The 14,011-nt window shown below is 42.3% G+C and overlaps 1 protein-coding gene across 1 annotated transcript in view; it reads left to right on the top strand.

Moving 5' to 3' along the window:
• Positions 1-14,011, top strand: part of TMTC1 (transmembrane O-mannosyltransferase targeting cadherins 1) — a 134,233-nt gene that overhangs the window by 16,488 nt on the left and 103,734 nt on the right. The window contains exon 5 of the mRNA XM_015628669.1: positions 557-757. Coding sequence (XP_015484155.1) covers positions 557-757 — 201 coding nt within the window. The remainder of the gene's footprint in view (positions 1-556; positions 758-14,011) is intronic.

Genomic DNA, 14,011 nt, shown 5'->3' with positions numbered 1-14,011 from the left:
AGTGGCGGCCAGTTCCCCAGATGTGGCACTATTTAGCTTGTAGGAATGAAGCTCTCTAGTCCAGACGTGCTGTATTTTCATATCTCCTCTGATTGTATGTACTGTGCATTTATCTATCTGCTTGTGATGCTCAAGGTTTTACGACTGCATTTGACTTTAAGGGGCAGCAGAAAACAAACAGCCTTCTATGTGCTGCTGAAAGCTTACCTGCTCCTTCTTCCAACCTTGCTGTTTAAAAGTGGTGGAACATCATTTGTTTTCTGGAGCAAAAAATTAAGAGTGCTTTCCATTTTAACAGAGGTCCAGAGAACAGCTGGATACAGGAGTGCTCTACTTGTGTTGCTGTAGTCCCAGATCTAGGTAGGAGCTAATATATGCTGTCCTCTCAGCACACAAGAGCTTTGTTTTGGATTAAAGAAATGCCGTCTGTTGTAGTTTGACACCGTTTTGTGCCGATTTCGTAGCGCTCAACCCTTCGCTAAGTAAAAGCGCAAAGAATCGAAAGTCCTTCAACCCTTTTCTTTCCCCTTTCCCTTCTTTTTCTCCCTTTTCTCAGGAGAAACGGGGGCATTCAGCAGAGGCCTGTCCGGCCGGCCGTGTCCCCTGGGTGCGGCTCGCCGCCGGTGCCGCTGTCCGGCCGGGAGAACGGGAAGCAGCAGCGCTTGGCTCACCGCGGCACCTGGAGCTCCTGCCACCCCGAGGAGCAGCCCAGCGGGGGCCTGGCCGTGCCCAGCAGAGCCATCTGGGCCATTCGCAGGTACTGCTGCCTGCTCCTGATCCACTCCAGTCTATTTTGCAGCTGCCTTTTGTTTTAGCCCTTTTTATCCTGAAATTGCTGTGATTTTTCTTGTGCTACTGGAGAGGGAGGACGGGAGAAGGTGGAAGGAGGGTTAAGGGAGAGAAGAGAATATCTGAGGACTTGTTAGCTTTTTTGTTCTCTTTGATCCTTGTATTTGTCCCTGTTGTCCCTGATGGATAGTATCATAGAATTGTTTAGGCTGGAAAAGACTTCTAAGATTATCAAGGCCAGCTAGTACCTCAGCACTGCCAAGCCTGCTACTAAACCCTGTCCCTAAATGCCACATCTGCACATCTTTTAAACACCTTCAGTGACTCCACTGCTTCCCTGGGCAGTCTGTTGTTGACAATCATTTCAGGGAAGTAAATATTCCTAATATCCAATTTAAAACATCCCTGGCACATCTTGAGGCCATTTCCTCTTGTCCTGTTGCTTGCTCCTTGGGAGAGACCGATGCCCACAACAGGGAGCAGGAGGTTATCAATATAAAAAAACATCTCCTGTCTTGTTCTGTCATCTTGTTCCTTGTTTCTTTTACTCCTCTTTCTTCCTACTGCTCCTTTCTCCCTCCTTTGCTTTATACTTTTTCCAGATGCCCTCCCTCTGCCCCCGCTTTTGGGAACATCCCTTCCTCACACAAGGGGAAAGCCTCTCGTTTTCCAGCCTCTTCAGGAGAGGCTGCAGAGGCTGTGTTGGATGGAGAGCCCGTGCACGTGGGATGGCTTCAGAGTGAGCTCCTCCACGCTGCCAATTGGCATTTGCTTTTTTGGCAGCTGCCTCTTCAAGTGTTGTCAAGGATTTCTGCACATGGCAAATCAAGCCCTGCATGTACATAGCTGCTTTCTGTTTGAAAAGGGGCTCTCATGGTGGTGTAAGCTGCTCAGCTGCTCTCTTCTCAAGTGACTGGCTGTGTACAACACACTTGCAACAACTTGCTGTGTGAGGGTTAGCTGTGGGATGCCCAAAGTGGAGCTGGCTTGGTCCCAGTGGCTGAGAGGGAAGCACTCCTGTGAGAGTTGTGCTGTTGACATATTACATGAGATGAAGAACTCAAGACAATTTCTCCATTAAGATATACTGTTAAAAAAAAAAAAAGGAAAAAAAAGGAAATCCTTGCCATAGAAAAAAAAAAAAGGAAAGGAAAAATGAAGTTGCTGTCAAATCTGTAAGATTAATTATGCAGTTTTTCCTTGTAATTCACATTTGTCTGACTTGTGTAGGTCTTCTTGCGTGGCAAAAGGATGGGGGGAAAAAGCTTTAAATATTTCAGAAGCTCCAAAATTAGTGGACAAATCTGGCACAGTGAAGTAGCTTTAGGTATTGTATTTAGTCTACCAGATTACTAATTGTAAGGTTTTAATTAGAATAAAGTAGTAGTGCACTGATCTATACTTTTAAGTACTTGTAATGTAATCAAGTATGTTTCTATTTAATAATAATTTATTATACATCTTACTAGAGCTAACTGAAAAATGCAGGAAGATGTAATGGAGGAATTAAGGGAATTGGTCTAATTAGCAGTAACTGGAGCTAGTTATGTAAATTCTTGGTGCAGAGATATTTTTATTCTTCATTGTCACTTGCTCTTATATTCAGCTATCCAGTGAATATGTGGGTTGCAGTCCCAGTTGCCTTCAGGAGTAAGGAACGAGTTAGTCTGGAGGAAATTGTAGGTTTTATCACCACAGTTTATTGCAATTTTGGGGAACATTGGCATATGCTACTGAAATGAGGTAACTAGAATCTCTTGTGGGTTGGATCCGTCTCCCTGAGTTTTAAAACCTGAAAGAGGCTTGTGAGTGTATGTGCCTTTCCATGTGATATAAATGGGGAAGGACAGACAGGAACTTCCACCTTGTGGTTGGGGTAAGGCCTCAGTGCCCTCACTGGGGTGTGCTGTGTGTCCTGTTGAAAACCAGTATCAGTGGCAGTCGTCACTCATACTCTTTTTCATGATTTGTTGAAGCCACTGGAAACTGGGATCTATTTTCCCAGTTTTTATAAACCCTTTTTTCTTTTTTTGAATTGGTTTTGGTTCTGCCACGTCCTATGTGCCTCACACTCTGCATTGCTAAATGTGGTGCAGCCCATGAACACCTTTGAGCCACCATCACTCTGAAGGTTTTCAGCTGTATAAATAGCTGGGGACTGCAGACTAAGCTTCTTGAAAAACAGGACTCCACAATAGCTTGCATACTTTTGCAACTGAAATCTCTGTTTCTCTTTGGTGTCCTAGAAGCTCATTTTTATTGTGTCTGCTGATGGGGAGACTCTTCCCTTGGAGTGGACAATAGACTGGAATTAATGCTGCTATTTTCCATGTATATGAATGGCTGCATAAGTTTTGTTGGTTTTTTTGTTTTGTTTTGTTTAGTTGGTTGTTGTTTTTTTTGGGTTTTTTTGTGTGGTTTATTTTTATTTATGTACTTTATTTTATATATATGTTTTTGCCAGGTTACAGAAGAAACAGGTGTACTTGGAGCTGTGCCCAACAGCATCACTTTAAATCTTGTGTTGTATGTGTAAAAGAGAGTGTGGGAGCTCACTACTCATTAGCATTGTGGAAACCAAGCCCAAAACCCCATTGATCCAGAATCCAATGAAATCCTAAAGGCTATAGCAGGGATAAATGTGATCTGATGACTAAACTGGCAGTGCTGTTGTTTCCTCTTAGAGTAGCAAGGGAAAGGAGATGGAAATGCTCTGCAGAATGTGGTGCATTCCAGGGATGTCTGTGCTGGCCCTCAGTTTGATAGACTGTGAGGAAAAGCATGTTGAGGTCATAACACATCGTTCCTGTGCAGTGTGCGTGGTCAGGGTTTGAGCTGAAACAGATGCTGTCCTTCAGCATGAGGAAGGAGCAGAGGGAGAGGTGGAGGGAAAGCTCTGGCACACACAGTGTGGGACTCTGCTTGGCTTTTCCTTGCTGGCTGCTTCTATTTCCAATCCTTGGGTAGCTATGATTTTTTTTTTTTTAATTTTTGACTAATACAGTAGTATAGCACATTTCTGCTTAAACATTAAATTACTGTTCAAAAAGCAGAAGTCTCAGCTGAATTTCTCTTCCTTCCCCATGCCACACAGTGCAATGCTATGTCCTAGATTTGTAACTGATACAGGCAGAATGGTGTGACCCATTTCCCAGATGTGGGCTTTCATGTGTGCAAACTTCACCTTTCTTGAATTTGTTAGAGGGTGTTTGATAGGAAAGTGGGAGTATGAAACTGCCTGGGTTATAGAAGTGTGAGGAAGACACTTTCTGTTAGATGTGGTACAACTTTATTAAATTTTGTTAAGTTGTTCCTAGTTGCACTTACACACCCTGGAGATCAGCAGTGGTTGCTTTCATGTGCAAAGTGCAGCAGCAAAAAGCAGTGTGAGCCTCTGAGAAAAGCAGTAAGGTAACTATTATTTCTGTTGTATGTTTGCCCCCTGACAAATAAGGCAGAAAGCCTGGGTTCTTGTCTCTGGCCTGAAAGTTCCTTGCTGTGCAACAGCAAAATAGCAAGTAAGTGTTAAAGGGCTTTGCAAACATCACAGCTAAAGCTGGTGGAGAAATTCCAGGACAGTTTGAGCTTCAGTCTGTGGTGAAAAAGGTCTGGAAGCCTAGCAGGCAAAATGCTTTTCTTTTCTAGGAAAGCAAAATGAGTAGTCTAGAACATTAAGCAATAGAGCCAGCCTAGGTTTTTTCCTTCCTCTCTTACTGGTGATGTCCTCAGGGTTGTGAGATTTTCCAATAAAGGATCAAGCTACTAGACTGTGATGCTCTGAGCAAAGGTTGGTGTTAGATTGCCTCTGTGTGAAAGCAGAGAAAAGGAAGTGCTGCATTGTTACTGGCTATAGGCTGAATTCTTTTTTTCCTTAATTGATATTTAAAATGGAATTGAGAAGAGGACAACACAGGTTTGTCCCAAAAGGCAAGTAGGGCCCTGAGTCCCAAGGCCTAGGGAGGCACAGTGTGTGCTGAAGGATGGCAGATTAGGTTATTGCTCTCCTGGGATCTGTGGGATGCTGCTTCTGTGGCAAGTTTTCTTAATTCTAGCAGGTTTGCTGAGGTTCTGCCATTCTTGCTATTTAGTAAGGTTAAGTTGTGAATGAAGTTTGGCTGCCTCTGGGGAGGTGGATTGCAGAGGTGGATTTGGCCTGTGGTTTATTCTTCTCTGAACTCAGTTCTTAAGATGGTTTTTCCATTGTGAGTCTGAGCAATAGCTCTCTCTACTGCTGTGTCCATGCAGTCTGTGTAGGAAATGTTGTGTGAACCTTTCTGAAGGCCATGAATTCCTCTGCAGTCAGTGACAATATTTGTTGTCATGCACAGATGGTACCTGAGGCCTACTAGAATCTAGAAACATGTCAGATGTGGGTGCCCCTATGCTTACAGCTTTGGATCCAGCTGAGGATTCGCACGCTCTGGCCTGCAACAGTCTTCCAGAGAACCCCTGTGTAATCTTGGGAAAATAATTACATCTCTCTGTTCCCATGGCATGTGCTGGAAGATGAGGTGCAGTAATGCATGCTGTTTTTCCACTTCAATTTGTGTGATGTGCTGGTTGTCTTCTGTCCCCCTCCCAAAAAAGAAACAAAGCCAAGGGTTCTCTCTTAGGCATGCTTGTACCATCATGTGTCTCAATTTTTGAAATCTTCAAGTGCTGTTTCAGTACAAGTAACTGAACTCATTGCTTGCAGACTGAAGTTTAGTTAAGAACAGCAGTGCTTTGGTATGGTGATGACTAAGGTTGCATGCATGCAGAAAAAGACTTCTTTAGACCTCACTGTGCTGCAAAAATATGCACTCGCCAGGTAAGAAAGATTTGCCTTCGTTTTGGCCTCCTTGTGTGTTTTTTTTGTGACAGTCTTTAGTTACACTATCACATGGCTTTTTCTTTTTTGCACAATCTCTGCTGGATTCATTGCCCAGAATGGATGGTGCTCACTTAATGAGTAACTATTCGATATTTTGTTTCTTCCTGGTCCGGAGCATTGCCTCATGCCCTATTTACTTCATGCTATTCAAGTCCTGCTCTGAGACAGATTTACAGATTCTCAGTAATTCCTCTGTGTACAGGCTACCCAGTGCTGGTATTTCCTTGCAGTGTGTTACTTAGGTCTGTAATCTTCTAAAGTACTTTTGGCATTGTTGTGGATGTGTAACTTCCTTTACTGTTCAGAACAAACAAAGTGAATAGCCAGAAATTTTGTAGAGGGGAACCACATGGATGTTAAGAGTCTAATTCACCTTTGCATTTACTTCATGGACATCTGCTGGTTGAGCATGCAGACTACCTGGTGGCAGCAGTAGACTGTGCTCTATAGGAGTCATTATTGAGAGGTGAGGGACCTTTTCCTTTAGATATTTGCAGACAGAGGTGGCAGAATGATAGGATGTTCCCTTCTAGACTCGGAGAGGAATGAACCTGGCCCAGCATGTGCAGCTTCTTCTGGCAGCCCTTGCCTTCCTCTCTCCCCAGTTGGTTGTCCTGCCTCATCTGCTGCAGGCTGTCCTCATCTTTTCTCTTGTTTGCTTTTTTTTTTTTAGTCATTTAATTGCTTCCAGTCTTTGCTCTCAGGCTTTGCCTTTTGGATCTTGCTCCTTTCCTCAAGAGCTACTGTGTTATTCTCACTGCCAGGGTCCCTCCTGTACTCCTGTCCCCTAAGTCCTTGTCAAGCCAATTCAAGGGCCCTGATCTGTGTCCTTGTACTGCCTCTTGCATCCTCCACGTGCTCCCCACTCCTCCCATCTCTCTGGTTCAATCTTCTGCCATGGGAGCTTTGCCCAGCATGGGGGCAAGGTCCCTCTGGATTCTTTCAGCTTTCAGCATTCACTGTCCTTGCTTATCTCCTCCTTCCCTCTGCGTGGCTTTCTGCTCCACAGGCTGCAAACCCCAGTTTATTTTTGATCTTATCTCTCCAGCTTTGGGGGTTCAGCTCTCCTCTGCCCTATAACTAACTCTGGAGTTTTCCCTCTGCTCGCTGCCTGGGTTCCAGGAGGAGGGAGCGTGGAGAGCCAGGCAGAAGGCAGGAGGAGCCTGCTCTGGTGCTTGGGGTGGCGTGGAGCCACAGCTGATCTCACTCTTGGCTTCCTTGTGGCTGGAAAAGCAGGCACTTGTGCATGCACTTGTTTGAATAGAAGAGGGCTGGTTCTCAATTTGACACCCTTTGTTGGATCCGTGTTTCAGCCACTGTTCTGAATAGCACTTTTCTTGCAGTACAGAAAAACAGCTCTCTCCCTTTTAAAGTACCTCCTAGAAGGAAGAGGAAAGTAAATAATTTCTCCTGGACTATTTATATGTGACAGTACCAAGAGGCCCTGTTTATTTCAGTAAGCAGCAAATAAACTGAGTAGTTTGCCTTCATGTACATTGAATGTCAGAAAAAAGGGACAAGACTGACTCTGATGTTATTTTTCTTAGCTGATGATGACTTAGCTTTTTTGGGTTTTTTTCCTTTCTAGAAAAGATTATTTAGTCTTTTAAAAGTTCTTTAGACTTTGATTTAATTCATGAAAATCCATTTTTGTGGAAATTGTGCCTGGGACAAAGAATGGTGCTGCAGAAAACAGAATCAGGAGGAAAAGTTAATGACTGGTCTTGATGCTTTTGGGTTTCTTTTTTCCCCATCTTCTGACAGATGCTGATCGCTTATTCATTCGTGTGCAGAGGGAGAAGGTTCTTTTCTCTCATTAATGGGAATTGCATTTAAGCCCTGCAGTTGCAGTCACTTCATTTTACGTCAGCCTCTTCTGTTCCCTGTGCTGCTAATTGGAAATCCCCAATTTGTAGGTGCAGCCTGTGTGTCCCAGAGCTGACTCACAGGAGTCTCTGTTCATTCCCTTTACTTCACAGGACTGCCTTTCCATTCACAGTTCATGGCAGTCTCATTAAAGCAGTGTTTGAAACAGCAGCGTGCCCGTGCTCATTGGCTTTCTCTGAAAGCCCTGTAAACCAGTGTCGAAGAATTAACAGCGGCTGAGAAACAGGAACAAACCCTAATGGCCTGCCAGGTCACTTTCCTTACAGTAAATCTGGGTTTGTTTGGCACAGAACAGTATTTCAGTCACCCAGGAAATAACAAAAAAACCCCAACCATAACACCTGAAGATGGATGACACCGAGACTTGCAGGTGTTTCCCTGGGTAGCAAATCTAATGGAACAATTTCTCTCTTACACTTTGACTTCCAGACACATTTTTTGACATCTTTGTGGAAACTTTTAGGCTGTTCTCAGGAGTAAAGGACTCAGCTGTAACTACCTACCTCATTAATGACTGGTGCTTTCCAAGCTGGTCCATGTCTCCTCTGTGAACCTGGTAATCACAGAATGTATTAAGACAGCAGACTCTCAGGACTAAGTTACTTGGTTTTAAGTGTTCACAGGCTGATACAAGTAATCATTTTCTCAAAACCACAAGGACACCAATCTCATCAAGTGTGACTTTAGGTGGATGGTTTCATTTGTGTGGTAAGTGTTACTTTGATTTTTTTAATATGAAGTAGCTGTTGAGATTTAATATTTGGTTTAAAAAGTCTAAAAAAAATAAAATCTGCTAGCATGTGTAATGTTTCTCCCATCCTCCCTGTAGGGTTTCCAAGATGAACAGATTCTTCCCTGACTAGAAACTTAATCTTCAACTTAATCTAAAGCAGAGTATTAAATCCTCTTTCACATTTCTAATGCAGTTATCCCAATATTCTTTTCCAACGAGTGCATTAGAAACCTTAATCTTCTACTTGGCTTGGAAATGTTGGAACACACTTTTCTCTCTTGATCTTTGAAATGCAGATTTTTTGTTTCTATTCTTTTAAGCAATTTCCAGAATGTGAATATCCAGGAAACTGCGGCGCAAAAGGGACTCTTGTAAATGCATTCCACATTCCCAAACATCCGTGCTAAAATTCAGATATTGGCCAAAGTAAGCCATGAAAGGCAAGGTTTGTGCTTGGGCTGTTGGAATGTTGCTGTGGAGTGTTTGCTTTCCAGGTCTGATAGGTCTTGCAGCATCTGGTGACACCCTGCTTTGCCTTACAAATTCTCATTGCCTGCCACAGCTGATCACAGAGTGGTTTAAATGATAATCTTCCACTGGAATATGCTGTGGTGGTGGTTTTGATTTTTTTTTTAACCTTCTTTCTAAAAGTCAGGTTTGGTTGTCTTAAGAAAATATCATTCTTTTGCCATGTGGATAATGCAGCTATTCCCTCTGTTTAAAGCTTTGGTTGGCAGCATATTTACTGTAGGTCCTTTGCTCAGGCTGTGGGCTGAAGTTTGCTCAAATCTCTCCTTTTGTGACCTGTGAAATCCCTTGGTTTTGCAAATCAGCTCTGGTATGAGGAAATATCAAACATAAAATTATTACTTGAAACTAACTGTGGTAGAACTTTGGTTGTGCTAGTATAAAAAGTGTGGAAAAAAGTACAGTTCCATTTATTCTGTGAAAGGTACCAACAAATCCTCTGGGTGTTCTTCTAAAGAGGAAAATTATCAGGAAAAGCTGGACAAGAAAGTTTTCCACTGATTGTTCAAAATAAAATTCAGGGAAAGAGCAATTATCAGTTAGAGGTGGCAGGGAGCTGGAACATTGCCTTTATATCCTTTCCCTAAAACACAGCTTTATCCTGTCATACACACACATACAGTTCCTTCAAGACCATGCTAGGAATTTCTGTAGGGACCAAGCTGGTGTAAAATTATGGCTTTGGGTTCTCTTGGAATATTTTGGTGCTAGGTGAGTTAATTGCATTTATCATAATCTCTGCCTAATCTCATGACAGCAGCTTGTATGACTGCAGCTGTGAGTTGTCTGTAAAAATTTGAAGCAGAGACGTTTCTTCTGTTTTGTGGTAGTAAACTCAATTAATTTGTTGTTGTTCTCCCTCTTCTCCCCTGTTCTCTCCACTGATAATTATGTCACATACATTTCAGCAGATGAATTGCTTACAGTACAAATGTTTTTGGTAAAAGCATCAGGAATTTTAATTTTAGAAAGCTGCCACCTGGTCTGTGGTCTAAATGGCTGCTAATGCTAGTCTTTCTAACTGATCTCTTATGGTCAGCATTCCTTTGCTGATCTTGGCTGGCATACTGTGGATTCACTGTCATGACCCTGCCTGTGGTCCTGACTGGCATCTCCATCATGGAATTACTATGGAAAATGAAATTCCTTCATTCATTGCCCATACAAGCTTTTGGAGATGATGGATAGCTTTCCACCCAGAAGGCATTTGATCATGCATTTGGTCTGGTGCTATACATCAATATAAATAGAGGAATTTTTGAATATATTTCTTCAAGGGAAAAGAAAACCCAACAAAACAACGAAGAATTCATTTTAGTTTAAGTCAGGATTTGTCTGTTGAACTCCCATCAGTATATTTAACATAATAGAAGAATATATCAAACCAGACTAGCTCTCTGTTCTGACCATGGCCATTACTGGATGCTTACTGAGAAGAGAAGAATGGGCATGGGGCCAGGACAGGGTTATCTTTCCTTACTGTGGCTGCTGAGCATGTGCCAGGCATTGATTTAGAGCCCATGGATCTGGATGCTGTATCTAGAGCACTGTGTTTAAGACTCTCTGTGGACCTGTACTCTGTGGAGTTGCCTCATTTCCTTTTTAGAATCCTTCTCTCCTCTGACTTTGAGGGTCTCTTGTTGCTGTGAGTTCTGTGATTTTAATTGCATACCATATAAAGGAATCCTTTTGTTTGCTTGAAACGTGATAATTTCATTGGGAGCCCTTTGACTTCGTGTGATAAGAAGTAGAAAGTAATTTTGCTGGTTCCCTTCCTCAGGCCCTTCGTAATTTTATAGATTTCTATGTGCACTCCCTTCCCAGGGTGGAGAGCCCTGTTCTCTTGACTCTTTCCTCACACAGACACCATTCCATGTGTCTGATGAGCCTTATTACCCTTTTCTGTACCTCTTCAATCTCCATTAGATCCTTTGGGAAATGGGCAGAGGAAGGGAAGGTCTCAGAATATCATGTAGTACCCCAGATGCTGGGACTTGGATTTTTATTTATTATATTATTACTTCTGATTTTCACGAGCTGCATTTTTATTTTTTTTGTGCTGATTTATGGCATCACTTTTTTTTTTATTGTTTATTCTTTTGTTTTGACTGGAGTACGCTCAGGTAATATGTACAGTAAAAATCAGAATGGAAAAAATCTGAGTATATTTATTTTATTGCTATGTTTTCTATTGTGTGTACTGGCTTTGGCTGCATCTGCCTGGCCTGTTCCCCATTACAAGGGAATGGCTGGGCTGAGATGCTGAACTGAGCTAAGAGGAGCCAGGATGATTTTGGGGCCAGAGATGACACCATCAAAGTCTGTAGCCGCTGTATCTGGTTACCTAAGTTACCTAAATGTGGGTTTACAATATATCCTTCCCTTCTTAACTGCTGTTTGGGGATCAGTAATATCTCAAAGAAACCTTGGGCAAGGCTTGTGGGCTGAGTTGAAGGGCAGAATCCCCTCGTGTCTATGTTCTATCAGTCAGGGAGAAGCATTACCTCTCTAAACCGAAGGGCAGAAAGTTTGAGCATTTTCCCAAATTCACAAACATAAAGTCTGACATAATGCAGAGTCTTAATCCAGAATTTCCCAAATCTTAAGCAGATCCACCTCAACAGAAGTCTTCCTCCCAGTAAACTGACAATTTATTTCTTAAAATTTGCTGAAAGGACAGAGCCCCCCTTTTGTTCTCTGCTTTCCTGGAAGCTTAAAGCTTCAGCATTTGTCACTTTTGAGTGCTAAGATCTAGACAGTGCAAGCCATGAGAGCTGCTGTCCCAGGGCTTTCATGTCACTATTTGTTGCTTTATTTACTTTGATCTGATTTGGCCTCTTGACTCCATCAAAAGTGCCTTTCAATGTGAATTAATTAAGAGAACTGTATTTTCTCCCTTCAATTGCCTTTAAAAGCAAAATGCTCCCAGGTGGCATTAAGGAAGGAGAGAAGTGGGTTTTTTCTCTGCACAAGCCATGCTTTTGTCATGGACCAAAGGCTTTCTCTGCCTTCCCTTACACTTTGGGAGTCTGGTGATTTTATGGATTGAAGGTGCTTTTTCCTGGGAGTTTGGAAATGCCAGAACAGAATGAGAGCCCCTCAGTGGCCTACCAGCCCAAATGAGCAGCTTTCTCATAACGAAGATGACTTTAATATTGCAGCAGAACACTCAGTTAATTATGAGGTGTGAATAAGGAATATGTTTCACAGTGCCTTGGCAATTTTCTGAGTTCACTGATCCGTAAACAAGATTATTCCCTAATAGTCCTTCATCTCTGCCATTATTGCACAAGGATATTCAACTTTAAATTAAATTAAAAATTATCATCGTTAAAGTTAGTTGAGCCATGGCTAATCTTCTGAGAATGTTTCCAGGATTAACTATTTTAGATTTGCTCAGTTATTTGGGGAAGAGAGATTTTTTTTTGTCGTTCTTCCTGTGCCATTTTTATAAAGACCACACTGTAGCAGCCTTCTGCTGGGAAATGTGAATTAGACCAGTTTTTCTTTCTTTCTTTTCAAAGTCCTTGACACTTCAGGCAGCTGATGTTTTAGGGGGGGAAGTGCTTCTTCAAGGTACATGGTAATTTTTTTACAGTTCTTTCAGCTTTTACTAACCCAAGAGCAAGGGACTAGATTTGATTCCTGACTGCCAGCTGTCCAGCCCAGCTCTGTCTGTGGCCCTCAGCCTGTTTGGATGGGATGGAAATGACACAGGCTGTTGGTGCAGAGCTGTCACACAGTTTGTGATCTCTCTGGATTATGCAGAGCTGTGACTCCTTGAAGGAATTTTTACCATTACTTGAGTGTCACTGTAGATTTTTAAGGTCAAGAGGAGCCATTAATGATCATCTAATCTGAATTAGAGTATGGTGCAAGAGACAGAGCTCCATGTAAGAATTACTGCAGGAAGCCTGCATTTCTCATTTTTCTGTGAGCTGTCACACATCTGTCAGCAGCCCTGACTTTAAAGACTTGATGTGAGGGAGTATTTGAAATAATCCTTAGGTGGATGGTTGCAGCAGTGTGCTATTCTCACTGTTAAAAATGTGCCTATTTCTGGTCTGATCTATCTAATTTCAGCTGCCAAGCACTGCATCTCATTATGTCTTTTTCCAGTAGATTAAACAGGGCTCTCCTTGCTGAAAGTTTTGCAGTCTGTGATTGTTTTCTTACCGTTCTTCCAGACACACAAAGGCTGGGCTTCCTCTGGGTGCATGTACTCAGCAGTTGCTGTTGTGATGCAGTTTATGTATTTGGACTGGAACAAGTCTCACATTAGATAGCTGGGTCCTGCTAATCACATGTCTGCACTGGCATGCAGATCAGAGTGGATGAAGGGAGCTTTCTAAGCATTTGCCAATCTTTGTTTTTTTAAGTTTTTTCATTTGGATGTCATGCTAAACAGTTGGAAAGCAGTAAAAGAGTTATGTTTTGCAGCGCAAAATTGACATATTGTAAAAGCTTTGCTGAGTAAAACCAACTGGATTAGAGTAAAATTAGCGTATCTTTGATAATAAATCCCTGTGGAGCAAGAACAAGCTCTTCCCATGCGCTTCCTGTGTTTTTAGCACAACAGTGTTTCAATCTTAATTGGAAAATTAGTCATATGAGGAGGTGCACTTGATCTTGCATCTGCACACACAGATGACATTTGGATGGTGTGCTGCTCCTGATCTTAGGAGCGCTGCCACGCATCAGCAAGCGCAAGTGCTCCAAGTCTGGAAATGACATTTTGTCTGGAAGGGCTGAGAGCGAACATGTGGTCTTTGAAATGCTGCACTGAGCCCCTGCTCACAGTGGTAAACTTGGAGGAAAAGGAGGGGAGAAAATTTGGAATGATCATCCCTTTTAACACAAGACTGTCCCTCACAAAAGAGTTCCTAGCAGGTTTTACATTGAATTTACTTTTAGAAACCAGAAAATAGATAGATTGATACTTTTATTTCATATCCAATATGTTTTCTAATCAGGAAGTGTAATTTCAGAGGGGAAAAATGCCTTCTGCTGAGTTTCTGGTGGCCTTACCTAGAGTGTGTCAGGAAAGCAGGGATGTCAGGTGTTGAGTTACACAGATGATGCTTCATTTGTGAGATCCAGTTAGATTAAAGTGCAAAGTAATATGAATAATTTGGCTTCAGGTTCAGTGTTTAAGAATGCATAAGACCAGAATATCTGCATTATGCCTTTTCACCAGCAGA

The sequence above is a fragment of the Parus major genome, chromosome 1A (assembly GCF_001522545.3).
Source record: "Parus major isolate Abel chromosome 1A, Parus_major1.1, whole genome shotgun sequence".
Lineage (NCBI taxonomy): Eukaryota > Metazoa > Chordata > Aves > Passeriformes > Paridae > Parus > Parus major.
Note: the sequence above shows the minus strand (reverse complement) of the source record. Positions and strands in the feature narration are given on the sequence as shown.